Raw genomic sequence first — 19694 nt, 5'->3', positions numbered from 1 at the left:
GACCCTGCCTTGCCTTGCCTTGCCTTGCCTTGACCCTGCCTTGCCTTGCCTTGCCTTGATCCTGCCTTGCCCTGCCTTGCCTTGCCCTGCCTTGATCCTGCCCTGCCTTGCCTTGATCCTGCCTTGCCTTGCCTTGCCTTGCCTTGACCCTGCCTTGCCTTGCCTAGCCTTGATCCTGCCTTGCTTTGCTTTGCTTTGCCTTGCCCTGCCCTGCTTTGCCTTGCCCTGCCTTGCCTTGATCCTGCCCTGCCTTGCCTTGCCTTCCCTGTCCTCTCCCAGCAAGGTGCATTTGGGTCCTCAGCCAGCACCATGTGCTGGAAGGTGTCCATGTCCTCTCCGAAGGCACCCGGAGCATCTCTCCCGAAGGCTCCTTCAGGGATACCTAATTTTTCTGTTGACAGCTTGCAAAACTTCCCTCTCCTCCTGTAGAAACAAAGCTCCTACCCGATAAGCCCAGGCACATTTTGAATTAATCTCCATCTGATTTATTTTAGCTTTTTCTAATGTCAGAACAGGCAGGTATTTTAAAGCACCAGATGCTGCTGCTGTCAGTAAATCACGGGCATCTCGTGGCATTGATGCTTTGCCTTCTCCTACCACCCCGCATCCTTCTGCCCTCCCCCCCCCAGAGGTGCTTGAAAATGTTTTTAAATAGAAATACTCCCCCATTAGCTGAAAGTATGTAGCCCATAAAACATGATCCATTTGTGGTGAATTACGCTGGAAACATAAATTGACACATGCAGAGCTATGATCGCTCGTGCCATTTTCCATCTTTAATATTTTACAAGAAGTTTGAGGAGTCGAGCTGGTGAAAGACAGAGTGGAAATAAACCTGATCGCCTGGGAAACTCCCCTTAGGAAGCAGCAGCAGCAGCAAACTTGGGGCATCTGATGGGCCAGGTTGGGCTTTTAAAGTCCCTGTAGTTTAGTGGGGGTGGGAATGAAGGAGAGAGAGGAGGTTGGGGCACCAAGAGCTGTTGAGAGCAGTTTCCTCTGTAGCTGTTTTTATCTGTTTCGGGTTGTTTATTGGAGTGTTTTTTTGAGGCAGCTAAAGGAGGGTGAAGAAAAACTCCCTGTGCGAGGCATCCAGTTTGGGGGGAAAAAAACAAAGAAAAAAAACCCAACAACTTAGGAGATGATGGGCTTTCTCTGGTTAAGGAGAGCTCTGGTGTTGAGATGAGAGTGAATTAACTGCAGGGCAGCTACTGCTGATCTCCCACATCCTGTGGGATGGAGTTCTGCTGAGGGGGAACACCACTTGGGCGTTTGGGATCTGGAGGGAGGTGGTGGGGAGGAAGCAGGACTGTGCGTGTGTCCAGCCTCCTCTTGCAGCAGCAGCAGTTAATGACTGCTAAGTACACATCTTTTAAGAAAAAAGGGTTGTTGTGGTGGTTGGAGCCCACATGTCATCTCTGCGAAACACTTGTCTCAACTGCCATGATCCATCGGGATCAGCTGCTGCTTCCTCTGGAGCAAGGGAAGCCCGTGCAAAAAAAAAAAAGGCAACGGATCCAGCAGGCGTTCCTGGCCGAGCGTGGGTCCCAGCCCTGGAACATCTGCAAATATTTATGGAGATAACAATATCCAGAGGGTCTGGGTTGCTGATGGAGCAGAGCAGCCGTGCTGCAGGGGCACAGGAGGGGGCTGTGGTGCCTGCAGCCCACAGCCAGCATTTTGGATGCTGCTTCTTGTTACTGGTTTGAAAAAAACCCAACCAAACAAAAACCAGCAACAAAAAAACAGAAGAAGAACTGAAAAATAAAGGAAAAAAGCCCCTCTCAGCTCCTCCCTTGCCCACCTTGTACGAGCTGGGTTTCTGCAGTCACGTTATCCAGAAGTCTCCGCTGGGAGTGGTACCAAGCAGGATAAGGATCAGAGCTTGGACCGTCTCAGGGAGCAGCCCTGGGGTGGTGGGGCAGGACCACACTCCTGAGGATCCATTCAGCAGCACAAAAAGTTGGTGCTCTTCAGATCCAGATGCTGCAGGGAATTTTTCTCTGGTGAAAATGAGGCCATGTCTTCTAGAAGCTGCTTCTGCAGAAACCAAACTCCACAGCACCTCTGGGCCCAGCTGGGGTGCATGTAGGTGGCAATATCCCATGTGTTCCATACCTGTTAACTCCATGCCCTTGCACGCTGGGGGATATGAGAGAGAGGACACCAGAGGTTTAACCAGGGGGTTAGTAACTTCAGAATGTGGTCTGTGTGCCTGTCCAGCCAGTACCTGGATATCAGTGACCTCCTCCTTGTGGTGTAGGAAGGCAGGCATTGCGGAGAACCTGTTGACTCTTGCATTGATGGGACTTGAGGGTTGGCCTCTGTGAGTCCTGGCTTTTCCCTTCCAACTTGGTTTCATTGCTCATTCAACTCTGCTGATCTTCCGTGCCCCAGTCTTGCAGCCATGATGCATAGGAAGGGCTTTGGTGGTGGCCAGACCTCACTGAGGGGTGCTTTCCTCTGTGAACTGGTGGTAGGATCTGTCTGCTGCCTGCCGGCGGTTTTGCATTTGCTCCAACAGCTTTAGCCACCTCACAAGAAAAGTAAGTCAAGTTGCATGCATGGAGATGACTTCTGCTAAAGGTGGTTGATGTTACAGTTCAACCATAAAGATTTGTCTTCTCCGCTGTGGCGGGACATGGATGGAGAAGGCAGTTGTGTTGTTATCAGGAGAGCTGTCCTTAGGTGCTGTGGCATCTTCCAGTCAAGGTTCACCAGGATCTAGAGGCAGAGGCTGGTTGCCTTCAGGTCCTGGACAATAAATCCTTCTTCCCAAGAGAAGCTGTGGGTGGCCCATCCCTGGAAGTGTTCAAGGCCAGGTTGGATGGGGCTTGAAGCAACCTGGTCCAGTGGGAGGTTTCCCTGCCCATGGCAGGGGCGTTGGGACAAGGTGATCTTTAAGGTCCCTTCCAACACAAACCCGTCCATGATCCTATGAAATAGTGGTGTAAACGGTGGGACTTAGTTTCCCCGGGCACAGTGGCTGGAGTGGGAAGGCTGGCAGGAGGCTCTTGGTTTAAATCACTTGGCTCCATCTCGCTGCCAAACCATTCAAATTAAAAGAAAAATAAATAAAAATAAAAAAAAGAGGAGGGGGAAACAACCCCAATCCTCTTACTTTATTTACATTGCACTCAAGTTCCTGCTGTACAAAAGATTTGCAGGTGCAAATATGTCCTGCCTTCATTAACTTCCCCTCCCTTTTTAATTTATGTGATTTCAATTTTCCTTCCCTGTACTGTTAATTAGGGGACCCTCTAATCAGTACCATTATCACAGTGGTATTCATGTTTAGGAAAGCTGCTAAACAAATGCTTGCAAAATTGCTAAATGGCTAATTAATGTCTGTTAATTAAGAAAATTGCTCATGGTAACAAACCATGCCATCGCTGGCAGCAGCTAGAAGGCAAACACTTGTTGAAATTAGTAACGAGGCAGGTAGAGAACATCTGCTCCGGCGCCGGTCCTGGAGCCTGACGTTGCTTCCCATCACCTACTGACAACGCTCGTTTGCTTTCCCTGCCAGTGACACCTCCTTTGACTCAAAAAAATACATACTTCTTTTTTTTTTCTTTTCTTTTTTTTTTTTTTTTGCCCCTCCCTCCCTTGCATTAACACACACCACTGGTATCTTCTTCCAGCAAGCTCACGGTTTTTCCAAGCAGATTTTCATTTTGTGCTTCTAAGGGAGATTTCAAATTAAAAATAAAAAAATGAATAGATTAGAAAGAGGGCGTTTGGGCCCAAAATGTCAGTGGCTGCTGCACTGCAGCCTTCAGCCTGCACCGACTAATCTCTCCTTTTTTCCCCTAGACACCCTCCTTTCTTTGCTTACAAGCCATTTTACTCCCATCCTTAGGGAATCCACCTGGAGGAAGAAGGATGGTGCATCCACACAGGCTGGTGATGCAGCCCTGGTTGTGCCAGCCAAATGCTTCCCAGGCACGAGCTGGGACGTGCTCCTCGTCCTCCAGCATCTCCACTGAACTACCACCAAACCTAAAAAAAACCCAGAGGTGTCTCCAACCTTTGGGATGAGAGAGGAAAAAAATGCCTCTTTTTTTTTTGTTTTGTTTTGTTTTGCTTTATATTTTTTTTTCTTTTTGGTCAGGGGGTATTTTTTATATTTCCCCCAACCTCTCTGGTCCTCTCCTGCATAATTTTTCTTCCTTGTTGCACACCCTTGCAACGTGTTTCCCTGTGTGTTTATCATTACAGACTTGGATGAACCACCAGACCATTTACCTTCGATGTGGTGTATTTTGACAGGCATTCTGATTTTTACAACTTCTTTTTTAAATTGTTTTTTTTAAATATTTTTTGTGATTTTTTTTGGCCTGTATCATTATTCACCGTTCAGCTACAAACAAGTAGAAACTCAAAAGAGGAAAAAACCAACCAACAAACAAAACCCAACAAACAAAACAAACAAACAAAAAAGGAAAGAATGGGAGAACTGACTCCCTGACAAAACAGGTCCACCCGTCAATCCTTTTTTTAGCTCTTTTCTGCGCTTTCATGTGCTAATCTATAACCTCCTTCTACTGTCTGACCTCACAGGGACCGCCTGGGTCACAGCCCTCGCCACACGCACAGCCTCCACCCCACAACCCTAACAGCATGATGGGACCCCACAGTCAGGTAAAGACACTAGCGATGGGTAGGGCTGTGAACCGCGACGTGCGCTCGATTTGCTCTTATTTTTTTCCCCCCCCTCTCTAAGCATGCTGGGCAGTGGGTGCCCTGCTCCCCCAGGGAGCATCCCCCTGGGAATCCCAGCTCTGAGGCAAAATCTTGGGCTTTTTTCCCATTTTTTCCTTTTTTTTTTTATTTTTTTTTCTTTTTTTTGTTATTGCTTTTTTTTTTTTCGGATGTGCAGTTGTCAATGGACTGAGAACTCAATCGTGGGTATCAGACTGTTTTGCCTTCCCCAGGTAGCCTGAGAAATTTAACTTCACATGGGTTTTTAAGCTTCTGTTTGTAGCAGCAGTTGTAAAAAAAAACCATCAGTAACTTTAAGTCTTTCTTCCTTTTTTTTTTCAGTACTTAGCATTGGGGTTTTTTTTGTGTGTGCGTGTCTGTATGTGCTTATTTGCCACTTTTTTTAATATATATATTTAAACTTGAACAGTATCTAACACTCAGGGTTTCCCATGCACTAATTTTAACAGCCTCACCTAGTATTGCTGATGTCAAACGCTCTCAGACAATAAAACTACAAGAGAAAAAAATGTTAAAAAAAAAACAAAAACGGACTCCGGACATTTTTTTTTTTTTTTTTTTTCCCTTTTGAAACCTAACTTTTTTTAAAATGATGTCTCCAGAGAAAAATAAATAAAAATAAAATTTAAAAAAATCCAAACCAAAACCAACAGAAACCCCGTGTGTACAGTCTGAGCAGCGTGTGGGGAGCGTGTGGCCTCCCCGTGGCTCAGCCCTCACCTGCCTCTTGTGTCCCCGCAGCCCTTCATGTCGCCGCGCTACGCCGGAGGCCCCCGGCCCCCCATCAGGATGGGCAACCAGGTACTGCGTTTCCCGGTGGGGTTTCTCTGGGATGGGTTTTCTCTGGGGAGGGGGAGCGAGGGCCAGGGTGTTCCGCAGGTGCTTCTTGGGTTTGGATGGCTGACGGCGGCGGCCCGGCTGGAGAACTGTGTCTGGTTCTGGAGGACCCAAAATAAGGAGGTTGTGGAGCTGTTGGAGTGGGTGCAGACTAGGCCACAAAGATGATCCGAGGGCTGGAGCAGCTCTGCTCTGGAGATAGGCTGAGAGAGTTGGGGTTGTTCAGCCTGTAGAAGAGAAGGCTCTGGGGAGACCTTAGAGCACCTTCCAGTGCCTGAAGGGGCTCCAGGAAAGCTGGGGAGGGGCTTTTTGCAAGGGCTTGTAGTGAGAGGACAAGGGATGATGGCTTTAAACTGGAAGAGGGTAGATCTGGGTTAGACGTTAATAGGAAACTCTTCACTATGAGGGTGGTGAGACACTGGCACAGGTTGCCCAGAGAAGCTATGGATGCCCGATCCCTGGAAGTGTTTAAAGGCAGGTTGGGTGGGGCTTGGAGCAACCTGGTCTAGTGGGAGGTGTCCCTGCCCATGGCAGGGGGGTTGGAACTAGATGATCTTTAAGGTCCCTTCCAACTCAAACCATTGTAGGATTCTCTGATTTTATGATTGCCTCCTTTGGGCATCCTCTGGTTTCTTGGTGCTGGACCATCAGGTGTCACTTAACCATTTTATTTTTATTTTATTTTGAGCTTCAGGCATATCTAGGGTGTAAACAGCAGCGGGGCATGTGCCAGTTTTTATTTGTGGTGTTTTCAGCTCACTGCCCGGCTGGATTTTCCCTGCAATCGCAGAAAATTAAAGTGATGGAGATAATCCTGCTGCTGGGTTGACCGAGCGCTTAGATCAGCGGCGGGGTCAAGCGGGGCAGGTCGCTGCTGAATTTTTTGGGTTGGGTTTTATCCTCTTATCCCAGCTTAAACAAGGGCAGTTTGTTTCTGGCCTTACGGATGGAGGCTTCCACCCCACGCGCTGCCTGAACGTGTGGCCTTTGGTCAAGGAATTCCTCTCGTTCCCAACGATCCATAGGGTGACGTGCAGATCCGTAGGGTAACGACCCAACCAGAGGTTACTTGTCATTCACGGGAAATTAAAGGAGACCTGTAATTCCTTTGAATAGCAGAGGTGACTCTGCAGGAATTGTCTTGGGAGCTTGTTTTTGGCTAACAGAGTTTTCATGTAGCTCATATGAGCAGGAAGAACAGAATAGTCAGGAAAAAGGGTGTAGTGGTTTGCTTTGTGTTTGTGGGTTTGAGACTTGAATCACTGGAACTTGCAAAATGATGGTGAGACAGCTGAGATCTAGCTGAGCAAAACTGCAGTGGGGCTGATGTAGGACCCCCACGCTCAGCTCTGCTGGAAGAACCTCACACTCAGGGCATCATGCCTCTCAAATGGGTGTTGGTGGCCATTTTAGCAAGGGTTTAATTAAAAGCACCTTCTCAAGAGGCAATTTCAAGGGAACCTTCATCTTGCTGTGGCCCCAGGCTGGTCCTGAGCTGAAGGTGAGCACAAGACTGGGCAGGCAGGGGAACAGTCTGGGGAAGCTGCTCTTGCCCCAGGGTCTAGCATCCAAGAGTGGGTGAAGTTAGTTTAAAATAATATTTTTTCCCCAAAAACACCAGATAATAAAACAGAGGTTTGGACCTACCCAGAGCTCAGCGAGGTTATGGTCACATCCAGAGGGACAAGAGGAATAAATAGGCAGGCAGGAAGGTCAGGCAGCAGAAGTGTAAATATCCATTGCTACAACCCCCCTGGTTTCTCTTCCTCCTGCTGCCAGCTTCCAAGCTGAAAAAAAGAAAAAGTGGGATTGGGCAGGTTCTGCCTCAGCTTGGCCATGCACACCCAGTGCTCCAGCAGCTCCTGTGTCGGCATTCAAATAAAAGGCAGTGCTGCAGCAAAACTGTTTACAGTTTGCTTCCCCCCAGGCAGATGGTATCTGTGTTTGTCTCCCCCTTTATCTGTTCAGAGCAGCCTTTGAACTTTAAATAGCTGTGTTGTCAGAGCAGAGCTGGCTTTGGGGAGGGGGAGCACCAGCCGTGCCCCCCTGCCTGGGGACAGGGCCGAACACTGGACTGCTGCAAATGGAGCATCTCCCTGTCAGCAGCCCATGGATGGCTGCAGCCACCTGGACAGTTTGGCCCTGGCAATGTGGGATGCAGCAGGATGTGGGATGCAGCAGGATGCAGCAGGATGCAGCAGGATGCGGGATGCTTCGGCAGCCGCAGGTCGTGCTGCGGCAGGAAGGGTGGTGTGACCTGGGCAGTGCGCTGAGGAGGAGCCCCCCTAAATCCTCGACCCAAATCTATCTCACTAGACTGCATTTTAGCAATTACTGTATTTTTTAATCTTCCTGCTTTTGTTTTCCCAGCCCCCGGGCGCCGTTCCCGGTACACAGCCGTTGCTGCCCAATTCGATGGATCCCACGCGACAGCAAGGTAAACCCAGCAGAGGAGGCTTGGGTGCTAACGTTCCTCGTTAGCTGTTAATTTGGGACCTGAAATGACCACTCTGCCACCTGACACTCCTGCTTTCCTCCCAACAGGGCACCCTAACATGGGCGGCCCCATGCAAAGGATGAATCCTCCACGAGGGATGGGCCCCATGGGTCCCGGTCCACAGGTAAGCCCAGCGCCAAAGAGCATCTTAGGGCTCAGCAAACACCCCCACACCATCGAAACAACCTCCTGGGGCTCCAGGGGCTGGGAGTTCCTTCCCCACCCCTCCAGGGCCTGTCCCCCCATTAGTGTTAATGCGTTTTACATTAGTCTTGCATCTGGAAATCCCTCCTTTTAACATGAGTGAGGTCTTCAGGGCTCATTAAGGGTATTGCAACCTCCCTCCCGCGCTTCCGTCAAAGGGGATGGCACTTAGCGCCGTGCCGGAGCAGCCTCTGAGTGCATTACCCTGCCTGCCTGGGAAACAGTTACAACCCTAACAGCAGGAAAGGGAAAGGAGGTTTGCATTAAAAATAAATAAATAAATAAATAAGAAATGGCAAAGATCCCTCTAGCAGGGGAATAAGGCTTTTCCTCTGCGAGGTTCCCCTCTGCCTGCCCTTCCTGCTGTCTGCTTGAGCAATCTGTTTCAGGAAAGGGGAGTAAACTCTTTGAAAATGAAGCAGATCTGGGTTAATATATGCTGTCTTTCTGTTGATTCACTTTACGGAGTGGCTTGTTGTTGACTCACTCCTGTTTGTTCCTTCTACGAGACTTCACAACCAGATTACCATGTTTTGGTTGGAGGTTTATCCTCCCTGCATCGTCACCTACGTCGAGTTAGTAGCGCGAGGATCAGAGTCTGTCAAGAGACGAGCGGGTGCGCTGGAGTTTTATTTTGTTTTTCCCCGGGAAACTGTTGAGATAAGCGAATATTGTGTAAAGAGGGAGTTGTGTCATCTCTTTTTACCACCAGCCTGAGGATGCTGCTCAGGATTGCCCGGCCATCCCCGCAGGCACCCGGATCCATCCTAGGGCAGGGGATATAAAAACTGCACGAGCATCACAGACAAGCAAAGCACGGGGACGCTTTGAGTGCTGCTGCTCTGCTTAAAATCCTCCTTTCCTGGAGGATGGCACCCAAAAAAACCCATGGCATTTGTGAGCACGGCCCGTGCCAGGGAGCGCGGCGGCGGTTTGCCCTGGGGAGGCTGCTGGCTTCCCACCTCCAGAGCTCGCCGCGGCACTTGGAAGCCGCGAGCGCGCGTTCGGCGCCGCGTGGGATGGCAGTGGCTCTGGGAGCCGGCAGGAGCTGTGAGATGTTCAGAGCTTTATTTTTGACTCTGCCATTCCCTGTGTACGTACATTAGGGAGAAGTGTGTGGTTTGTGTTGGTTTTTTTTTTTTCCAAGGCAGCCTTTCCCTGGGCTTCCCAATCTGGCACCCGCGGGATGCTGCCGCCCTGCAGCCAGCCAGGAACCAGTGTTGGCACCACCAAAAATATCCAGCCAGACCCAGCAGCCCCTCACACCTTGCATGCACAGGCCTTTTTTTTTTTGCTTTTTTTTTTTCTTTAAGCTTTGCATTAGGACCTTCCCAAATACTCCTTAAATTATCCCCAAGGGCTGCAAAGCATCCAGCCAGGACATCCCGGCATCCTGACAATGGCTACTTACAACGCACCAAGAATGAATCATCCCTTACAGTCGATCGCTGCTGCCTTTTTCCCTTCAGTAGTCACAGTTTTAGCTCTGCAGAAGCCAGGATTAGGTCTGTTGGTGCCTCTATGAAGAGGGTTTGGAGCTCGCTGGATTTCGGCAGCATCTTGCCAGAGCCCAGCATCCAGGTCTCTCGGCACAGCTGTGTTCTCTCCCCACCCTCCCTGAGCATCTTTCAGATGGCTTAGTTTTCCAGCCTTTCAGCTCCAATTAAAAACGTTGAGCTTTTTAGCTCATCTTTTTTTTTTTTTTTTTTTTTTTTTTAACAAGGGGTTTGATGCTGCTATTCAGTGTAAATGGCTGGAATTTTGATCAATTAAAGGACTTGCCAGTAATTTGTTTGGGGAAAACCCTTTTCTGCCTCTTCAAAACAAACTTTGGCAATGCCCTCAGCAGAGCACTCTGCTCCAGTGCATCCATAAATCCAGGGAAAAATTGACAGCAGTGAAGTATTACACTTAAAATCCAGCTTGGAGTGCTCCAAGGGGCTGCAAACTAGAAAGTAGCCAGCCATCTCCCTTCCTGCCCTGGCAATTTTGTTTCTCTAAATGGCAGAAATCCAGCCCAAAAAGGCGCATCGTGGGGGGTAGGGAAGGTGGGAGGGGAGGAGCAGCTGCGTGACCTAAATCCAGCTGCACATCGCCCAGAGGGCTCAGGGAGAAAAGCACAGACCAAATGGAACGCTGTGTTCCAGGGGATTCCTTGTCCTTCCCTGCCTTGGGCTTGGCTTTGTACTAGAGCTGGTTTTAGGAGATGAGTGGGCTCAGATCTGAGGGTCCTGGACCCAGTGGGAGGCTAAGCTAGGCTGGAATAAGCCAGGAGGGGAGCCCCAAGGGGCTGCCTGCCCTCATCTGCACCCTGGGGGATGTAGCAGGGAGCTGGGAAGCAACAGGAAGACAAGCCTGGCTTGGCTTTCCCTCCTCCAGCCGTCATCCTGGGAGCAGGGATGCTCCATCTCAGGGGAGCTCGTGCAGCCTCTTCCCATCCTTATGCTGCAGCAATAACCTTCCAAGCAGCGACTCCTCTCTCCTCCTTCCTGCTTTCTCCTGCGTAAACAGACAAACCCAGAAGGCTGCTGGTGGTGCCTGGGGGGCCATGGGCAGAATTGCCTCCCAGAGCTGGGAGGGGGCTGTTCTCCCTCCACCATCACAGCACCAGAGATCACAAGGGGACTTAAAAGCTCAGCCTGACTCCCTCCCATGTTCAGCTGCCTGCTTTTTTTATAAACAATTGCTAATAGCCTCTACATTCGTCATAATGGATTTTAAAAAAAAAAAAAAAAAAAAAAAGAAAGAAGCTAATTTGTGTAAACTAATCCTCGTTTTCTTGTTTCTTTGTCATCTCTGCTCTCCTCCTCTCTTCCAATATGATGGTGGACCAACCCTTCCTTATCACTGCAGAACTACGGCAGCGGCATGAGACCTCCACCCAACTCCCTAGGTCCCGGCATGCCTGGAATTAACATGTAAGGCAAACCCCACACCCAGGAGTGTTTTCCCAAGGATTTGAGCTTTGCAGGACCGCAAGGGTGTCTGTGGGGAGCAGGCTGGTGGAGGTGACAGATAAAAGTACAACTTCTCTTTTCTCCCCATTTATTTTTGATCCCAGGGGGCCGGGAGCTGGCAGACCGTGGCCGAACCCCAGCAGTGCTAATTCAGTGAGTATGCCAGTGTCCTTGGAAGCAAGAGTGGGGCTGGTCAGGGACTGTCCTGCAAATGAGGCCGTTCCCCATTAGCTGAATCCTGCTAACAGGGGGGGACATTTCCCAGCCTCTCAGGTAGACACTGCTTCTACACCTATAACCTAAGTGCTGCTCCTGTGCTGCTCTCCCTGCAGTGGGGTGCAGCTGGGGGGCCCTGGGAGCCCCATCCATGCCAGTCAGGGGGGGCAGTGGGGGCTCTCAGTTGTGCCCTGCTGGAGTTGGGCCCGAGGTAGCCCTTGTGCACCCCATGGCTGAACCCAGCTCTCTTCTCTCTATAGATCCCCTACTCTTCTTCATCGCCTGGTACATACGTGGTGAGTCCTCCTGCTCCGTCTGTTTATCCTGGGTGCAGAGATGTTTGGGAGCCTGTGTGGTTTGGGGGTGCTGTAGGGGGGCAGGTTTGAGGTCCAGCCTGAGGGGAGGCGTTTGAAAATGTTGGGAGGTGGGTGATGCTTCTTGCTCGTGGCCCTGACCCCCCCGCTTCGTCTCTCCGCAGGGTCCGCCCGGAGGCGGCGGTCCTCCAGGGACACCCATCATGCCCAGTCCTGCAGGTATGAGCCCATCTGAGACCCCCACACACCAGGGCCAGCCCTTCCCCTGCCAGGGGGTTGCACCACCAAGCACAGGCAGCCCCTACCCAAATAACCAAGGGAGTGAGCAGCCGGGGCTGCTTGACTTTGGGATGGCATTTGGGGATGTTCCTGTATCCCCCTCTGGAACTGGATGCTGAAGGGCTTGGGGAGGTGGGAGATGAGGAGTGCTATGTGGTGGGGAATTACCTCCCTGCACCTTCCTAGCCAGGAGTTGAATTATTTTTCACAGTTGAATTTATGTGATTGAAAACTTTGTGGATCTTCATTAAATACAAATTAGCCAGAAAATGGTGGTACTTAGAGGGAGTTTTAGGTGATAAAATACAAAAGAATGAGTTCAAGTGGCATGAGTTTGTTTTAATTAAGAAATGAATTAATCACCCGACTTACTGGGCTTCACTGTTCCACAGATTCAACAAATTCAAGTGACAACATCTACACAATGATTAATCCAGTACCGCCCGCAGGCAGTCGATCGAATGTAAGTCTGCTTTCTAATAATTTACATATCAGATACCATAACAAATCATAATTAACTTCATCAGTTGAGAGTAAAGCAGTTTAATTGATTTCAGCCATTTGTTACCAAACAGAAATAAAACAAACCATCAAAAAGCGATTAACTCTTCGGCGACTTTGTTAATTTTTTATGCTTATTAAGAGAGTGGCAGCCCTGCTGCTCCAGCCGAGGTGGTGGCAGCTGGGTGCCCAGAGAGGTGCCATGTTGTGTGGGATACAGGGAGACTTAAATCTCCATAAATACTTAGTTGGAGGGAGCCTGGTGCTCTCCCGTGGGTCTGGGTCTGCCCGCACCCACCTGGCCAAGTTTTGTGGGTGAACTTACAGGAGAGTAACCCCCCCGAGATGTGCCCCACAGCCTCGGGGGGAGTGGATGTGTCCTTCCTCTCAGCCTGCTCTGAAGGGATAGATGGGGAGGGGACAGTCCCCAGGAGCCACCAGGCCCACGCGGGGTGGTTTTGTGGCTGATTTTGGTTTTGTCACCTTTTTACTTCCACAGTTCCCGATGGGCCCTGGCTCCGATGGCCCCATGGGCGGCATGGGGGGCATGGAGCCCCATCACATGAACGGATCATTAGGTGAGCACCCCGGGGGTTCCACAGCTCAGGAAGCCCCACCGTGCCCTGCAGAGCCTCCCAGTGCCTGCTCCCGTCCTGGGATTGATCCCCACGTGGGAGTAGTGCTGGAAGCAGAGCTGGAAATCAGAATGGGGACCGGGGAAGCAGGGCAGAGGGGAGCGGGGGCCATGGCTGCATGCTCAATAAAGCTGTTCTCCTTTTGTGTCCCCCTGCACAGGGTCAGGAGACATAGATGGACTTCCAAAAGTAAGTGAGATGCGGGGTGGGTCTGTGGGTCCCCCTTTTCTTGGCACTGAGATGCCAGTGTGACCCCGGTGGATGGGGACACCGCACGGGGATATGAGTGGGGAAGGTGGAACTTCATCCTGCTCACTGCTTCCTCCTCCTCCATCTCCTGCAGAATTCTCCAAACAACATAAGTGGCATTAGCAATCCCCCGGGCACTCCAAGAGACGACGGGGAGCTGGGAGGCAACTTTCTCCATTCCTTCCAAAATGACAATGTGAGTGAGTGCCTCCCTGGGGGTGGGGGGACGGTCCCCAGGGCATCCTGGAGGGGGGGTGGGTGGGCTTGGCGGTGGGTGCCTTCTGGACGTGGTTTGTGCTGTGTGTGAGCTGCTCCAGGACAGCAAGTGAGGAGGAGGAAGTACCCTGATGGGTGCAAACTTGGGTCCTCAGTGAGATGGGGTGTAAAAAGTGAGGGGAGAGGATCCCATGGGATGGAGGGTGGAGGATTCTGCAGGATGGAGAGAAGCCGTTCCAGTAGTTAAAAGGGTGGCTACAAAGAAGATGAAGACTCCCTTTTTACAAGGAGTCACATGGAAAAGATGAGGGGTAGCAGGTACAAGTTAATCCTGGGGACATCCCAGCTGGACACCAGAAGAAGATTTTTCACTATGAGAACAGTCCGACTCTGGAATAATCTCCCCAGGGAAGCGATGGATTCCACAACACTGGACATTTTTAAGACTCAGCATGACAAGGTGCTGGGCCATCTCATCTAGGCCATGTTCCTACCTAGAAAGGTTGGACCAGATGATCCTTGAGGTCCCTTCCAACCTGGCATTCTCTTGAGTCTGTGGTTTGGATGCAGCCGCTGGCCCGGCCGGTCCAGCTGTGGCTGCAGGTGTCCCTCCTCTGCTTCCTCTGTTAGCAACTCGTACACGCGTGCGTGTTAATGGTTTGTTTTAAATTGCATCTTACCCCATACTGTTCTTCCGGTTTTCTCCCTGGAAAGGCCAGTTACAGAGCAGATTACTCCCTGATAAATTCAAGTCTCCAGCACCTCCTCTCCTCCTGATGCATTCCATCCCATTAGGGTGCTGTCTCGTTGTCACCAGCCTCCTTGTGCATCCCCTCTTCGGTGTCTGGGGGTCTGACCCGCCTGGTTTCTCACCCTGGCTCTGTCTCTCTTCCAGTATTCCCCCAGCATGACGATGAGTGTGTGATTTCCCTCCCCCTCCTCCTCTCCAGGATCAAGAGAGTCAGCTGCCGTTCGGAGGATCTCAACGAATTATGCAAGAAGAAGAAGAAGAAGAAGCTAGGTGTATGGGCAGGGAGACGCGTGGCGGGGGCCAAAACCCCAGGTTTAGTTTCATGCAATAAAAAGGCTGAACTTTTTATTCCATAAAACATGAAGGACAAAACTTAAAATATTTCAAGACATGACAAGGCCCTTCTTTGTGCAGAAGGGTTTATATATGTACATGACACTTCTTTTTGGAAACAAACGGAAGCCTCTAGCACCCAACTCCGATCTCTTTGCTTTGTTCTTTTAAATAAAGACAGAAACCGAACCTGTTGTATGTTTGTGCCGTGCAACACCAGGAAGCTAGTCTAGATATGAAATCTCATGTTGTCTCTGTTGTAGTCTTTTTTTTTTTTTTTTTTTAATAAACTGGACAGTTTACAATGGTGGTTTTCGTTCAGAAGGCCTGTTGTTGTTTTTTTTGTTTTGCTTTGGGTTTTTTGTTTGGTTTTTTTTCCCTTCTGTTCTTGGGGTTTTTTTGGTTCGTTTGCAGCACAACGCTTCCTCCTCCAGTTAACAAGATCTGCTTTGGGGAAGAGACTCCACCACCTCGTTATAAACTTGTTAACAGAGGTGACCCCTTCTAGGATCACATCCTCGAATGAATCGTGATCTTGCTCTCTGTGACTGTGGCATGCACTGTGTTAGTCTTTCCCCCTCTCCGAGTACAAGAAGAAATCTCTGTCCCTCCCTTCCCCAGAGCCCTTCAGCTGGTTCACTTCAAAAAATTGATCATTTAAATTTATTATTTTTTTTAAACCCACCAAAAGAAAGAGTTTATCTGACCTGGGACTTTGTAACTGTGATCTCCAGCTAACTTTGGGGTTTGTTGGGGTTTTTGGTTTTTTTTAAAGGGTTTTCTTTGCTTTGGGGATACTTTGTTGGGGGGGGGGGGTTCTTTCCTTTAGAGATGTGCTCTTGTCAGGGTTTCACTTACCTATGGTTTGGAACTGGATGGAGATATTTTTTAAGGAATTCTTGTTGTTAAAAATGTAACCTTGCTATTCTGTAGGCTCGCTCTGTAATAAGAAAATAAAAACTAATGGCAAGCATCAAAGGCCCTTCCTTCTGGTGGGAGAGGAAGGGACGAGCCAAGGCGGCGGGTTGGGATCTCTGTACATGACACTACCCTGTAGTTTGCTCTTTGTTTTTCTCCAGCTCCCATTTCTGCTCCATGTATATCACATCCTGTAAAATATTCTCTCCCTTGGATTTGCCCTTTGTGCGGATTATTGAAAGCATTGTATCTTGTTTCAGTGTTTTTTCTTACCTTGTAGTCTGGTTCGAAAATTACCGAGAGGGGAAGAAAAAAGGAAAAAAAAAAAAAGAAAAAGAAAAAAAAAAAAAGGAATTAATTATTATCCATTGTAGTTTGTGTACGATATTTGTTGATAATGTTTTATTAAAGGGATGTCTTTTTTCCGCACCCCTTCATTGAAATGTTGTTGGGGAACATTTGGCTTGTTTTTATTATTCTGACTGCAAGACATGAGATGACAACACTTTCTTGGTTTGTTTCTTCTTAGCGTGTAAGACGATTGTTACTATGGGTTGTTTTGTTGTGTTGTGGTCTCTTTTTTTTCATGTTTGCCTTCTTTTTTCCCAGGCATTTTAATTGTGCTTTACCTGTAGAAAGTTGCTGGGGAGGGAGGGGTGGGTGGGCCTGGGGGGGGGGGAGGTGTCTGAGGGTGTCAGTCTCATAGTTACAGTCAGGTTAATATTTTCCAAGTGACGCTGAGAAATAACGATGGGGGCTCCCCAAGGGATCAACTTCCTTTCCTTTTCCACTTTACATCTTGTTCTGGGGGTTTTATTTTTCCTTTTTTTTTTTTTTGGGGGGGGGGTGTTTGTTTTTTGTTTCTTTTTGTTTCTGTTCCGACGTGAGGAAATGAAAGGACTGGTTTTAATGTATTTTAAAATGAATAGCTAAATTATTGTCTTCATTGGTATGGGATGGGTTTTTTTGAATGAAACGGTTCTTCCCCCTTCTCCCCCCCCCCCCCATGCTGTAATAAATATCAACATAAACATTTGATTTCAGTGCTCTGCAGTTTGTTCCTGGTGTTTTGCTACCAGACCCACAGAGGGATGAGGGTAATTTATTTTGACCTTTAATTATCAAGGATCAGCTTTGGGACACAGGAGTGGAGGTGATGCAGAGCTGACAGGTGGTCAGCGTTGGGGGGGGGGGGGGGGAGGGTCTGGCTGAGGCTGGGAAGGTGGACAGGAGGGATTGAGCTGCAATGCAGGACCTGGCTGGCTGGGAGAGGTGTGTTTTCATAATGTTCACTTGGTTTTGGGGTTATTTTTTAAAAAAACATTTTGAAAAGTCAGGTTTTTAGCCTAGGAAAATGGTAATTCTTGCCTGCACCAGGCTGAAGATGTGCTTGATGGACCCTCATCCTCTGCACACAGCCCACCTGGCTGCAGGTGGGAGGGGTTTTCTGGGGCTATAAAAGGGCAATTTGGTTGCCCCAGCTTTTCCCCATTAGAGGTCAGAGGAGTTGAGACATCGTGGCAGAGGCTGGTGTGCCATGCAGCAGGTTGCAGATCAGGGGTGCCCCAGAAGAGGAGCTGGGTCCTGCTACCTCCTGTTGCTGGAGTCCTGCACTGCTGGAAGGTAAGCAGGGCAGGGGAAGGGGTGTGAGTGTCGCCCTCAAAAAAAAAAAGAAGAACATGTATAGGCTTGCAATGGGGTCTGCTGACACCCCCCTTAAGCAAGGGCTGGCTGTGGTGCTGGGTGGGTGTGGGCACCATTGCAGGATCAACTCTGGCGCTTAACTGGCTGCTGGAGATGGAGAGACCTGGACTAGGCTGACTTGGCTCCTCCATGGGCAGCATTAGGGGCTGCTGCAGTGTTTGGGGAGAGTCTGGGGTTTTTTAGGTCTTCAGATGGGTGGGTGCAAGTGCTGGGTGACTGAAATGCTCCAGGGAGCTGCTGTCTGAGACATGTTCTTTGCCTTTGACTAGTTCAGGCAGGACAGGGCTGGCCAGGATCCTGCAGCTTCTCTCCCTCCTCAAGGGAATCTTCAGGTGTGGGCTGATGGCTGAGAGGGCTGCAGGTTTGGGGGGCAATGAGCCATCCTGGGGCTCTGCCAGTCCTGGGGGCTGCTCCCACCCAGCACTAGCACCCACAGCCATGTCACTACTGCAATTCCAGGAGCAAGAGCCACAGGGTCGTGGATGCTCATGGAGAAATGTGGATGTCTGCTGGGCATCACCCAGAAAAACCGAGGTGCCTGCAGAGTCCATTAGCATGTAAATTAACAGTAGGGCTGAGGGGTAGGTGTGTGTTTGCACCCTTTGCTACCTGTGCAGGTTTGTGTCTGGGTTAAGACTGCAGATGTCTTTGTGCAGGGTCCCCAGTAGGCTCCTGAGGTGGTTTTTGGTCCAGGCTATTATGTTCCTCTGGTTTGCTGAAAGAAGTGTTTTCCCTCATTTGAAACATGACCCCCAAGGGTAATTAGTTGACGATGATAAGGACCTCCCAGCTACCCCAAGGCCATCCCTGTCCACACTGCCCATCCAGGCTGCCCAGAGCAGAGAAGCCCTTCCCACCAGTTCTTACTGGGTTACAGGCTAATTTTATTAAACACCACCATGAGAAATTGCCAGGTTCCCTCCTCTAAACATCGTCTGAGCCTTAGGGGTTATTGTCTCCCCCATTAGTTTTCATTAAATTAAATGGGGGAGGAGGTTCTGAACAGCCAGGGGCTCTGGTCTGACCATGGTGTGTACTTGCTGGTGTGATGAGGGCAGCCCATGGAGTTAGATTTTGCCACAGGAGCAGTTCAGGGGAAGTTGGTGTAGAGTGATGGAGCTGGGAGGGCACACTGTGTGTCATCCCCAGGGCAGGCTGTGGGACAGGCCCTGCACCAGTGGCTGCAGAGCTCTCCTCCAGGCAGCCAGGCACTGCCAGGGCTTCATCTCAGACTTGATCCACCTTGTTCTCACATGTTCTGCTTCCTCTGGCTGCCTTTCATCAAATGTTAATGCCTGGTTCTTTGGCTGTGCTGAGGTAATACCATTCATCTGCTGACAAGCCTGGATAAATTATTTATGCCAACCCAGATGTGCCTCTGTGACCCATTGTCCTGCTCTCAGTCCCATCTCCCTCAGCAGGTCACACTGGAGGAACGAGCAGGTGAACCAGCAGGACACCATGGCTGTCTGTGGCCCAGAAGGTTCACCAGCCTCAGACCTACACGATGACCAACCTGAGCACCCATCCCAGGTGTCAAGCTGGGAGCTCTGCTCTGCACCCCTGGAGTTCCCCTCCTGGCCCTCAGAGGAGCTTACCCAGCTCAAGGGTCTGCTGCTCCTTCCAGCAACACAGGAATACTGCTTCCCTCCTCAGGCCAGACCAGCTGTGCCCTGAGCAAACCAGGACATGGTCCTGCATGCTTGTGTATGGTTCCCTCACTTCACCTGGCATCCCGATGCCTCTCAGAACCTCCTGAAGCCGCATTCCCCTGCTGGCTGTCCCATGCCTTACTGCTCCTACCATTTTTCAAAATTGCCGTTGTTCTGCCTTCATCCATCTCTCCCTGTGCTCATCCTCTGTCTCTGCTCAGTCTTGGAGACAGCAGGCCTCCAGCCTCACTTAGTTTCTCCTCTTCTACTGCCTGTCCTAATAGAGATGCCTTTATTGAGAGGTAAAAGCATCTAAAGGAACTTCAGACCACCTTCACAGATACCCAAATCTACCAGAAGCACGAGAGGTGTTCGGTTTCTCCACGCCCCCTCTCCACCACAGCCACTCTGCTGCCCCGATGCCTCAGTGAAACCGCTCTGCTCAGGAATGTTACCGAAGCAGCTGGCTGCCCTGCAGGGTTTCCTCCCCAAGACGGGTAATGACCCCAAGCTGGAAGAAGGCTGAGGAGGTGCCAACGGTCCCAGGGCTGCTGCCTAGAGCCCTCCAGCACGGTCTGTGTGACATAGCAGAGAGCCAACAGACCGAGAAATAAAGTCTCCACAGAGCACAAGTGTATCAAAATATATTCCTTAATAACCGGGTGCAAATTATAGATCTGAGCAGATTTAAATCAATGAGCTGAATTAG

General features: G+C 49.9%; 1 protein-coding gene across 2 annotated transcripts in view; it reads left to right on the top strand.

Annotated features, from left to right (window-relative positions):
• The window catches only part of SSBP3 (single stranded DNA binding protein 3), a 54366-nt gene extending 38970 nt beyond the window's left edge, over positions 1-15396 (top strand). The window contains exons 6-18 of one of the 2 annotated variants that reach the window (XM_051624772.1): positions 4561-4641; positions 5464-5523; positions 7930-7996; positions 8104-8180; positions 11114-11178; positions 11322-11370; positions 11694-11729; positions 11912-11966; positions 12419-12489; positions 13027-13105; positions 13323-13351; positions 13506-13607; positions 14523-15396. In XM_051624772.1, the coding sequence (XP_051480732.1) occupies positions 4561-4641; positions 5464-5523; positions 7930-7996; positions 8104-8180; positions 11114-11178; positions 11322-11370; positions 11694-11729; positions 11912-11966; positions 12419-12489; positions 13027-13105; positions 13323-13351; positions 13506-13607; positions 14523-14552 (801 nt within the window). In that variant the 3' untranslated portion in view covers positions 14553-15396. The remainder of the gene's footprint in view (positions 1-4560; positions 4642-5463; positions 5524-7929; positions 7997-8103; positions 8181-11113; positions 11179-11321; positions 11371-11693; positions 11730-11911; positions 11967-12418; positions 12490-13026; positions 13106-13322; positions 13352-13505; positions 13608-14522) is intronic. The other variant, XM_051624773.1, reaches the window with a different exon arrangement.
• Positions 15397-19694: the final 4298 nt, after the last annotated feature.

The sequence above is a fragment of the Apus apus genome, chromosome 7 (assembly GCF_020740795.1).
Source record: "Apus apus isolate bApuApu2 chromosome 7, bApuApu2.pri.cur, whole genome shotgun sequence".
NCBI classification, from domain to species: domain Eukaryota; kingdom Metazoa; phylum Chordata; class Aves; order Apodiformes; family Apodidae; genus Apus; species Apus apus.
The sequence above is the reverse complement of the archived record's forward strand: the minus strand, read 5'-3'. Positions and strand labels throughout refer to the sequence as shown.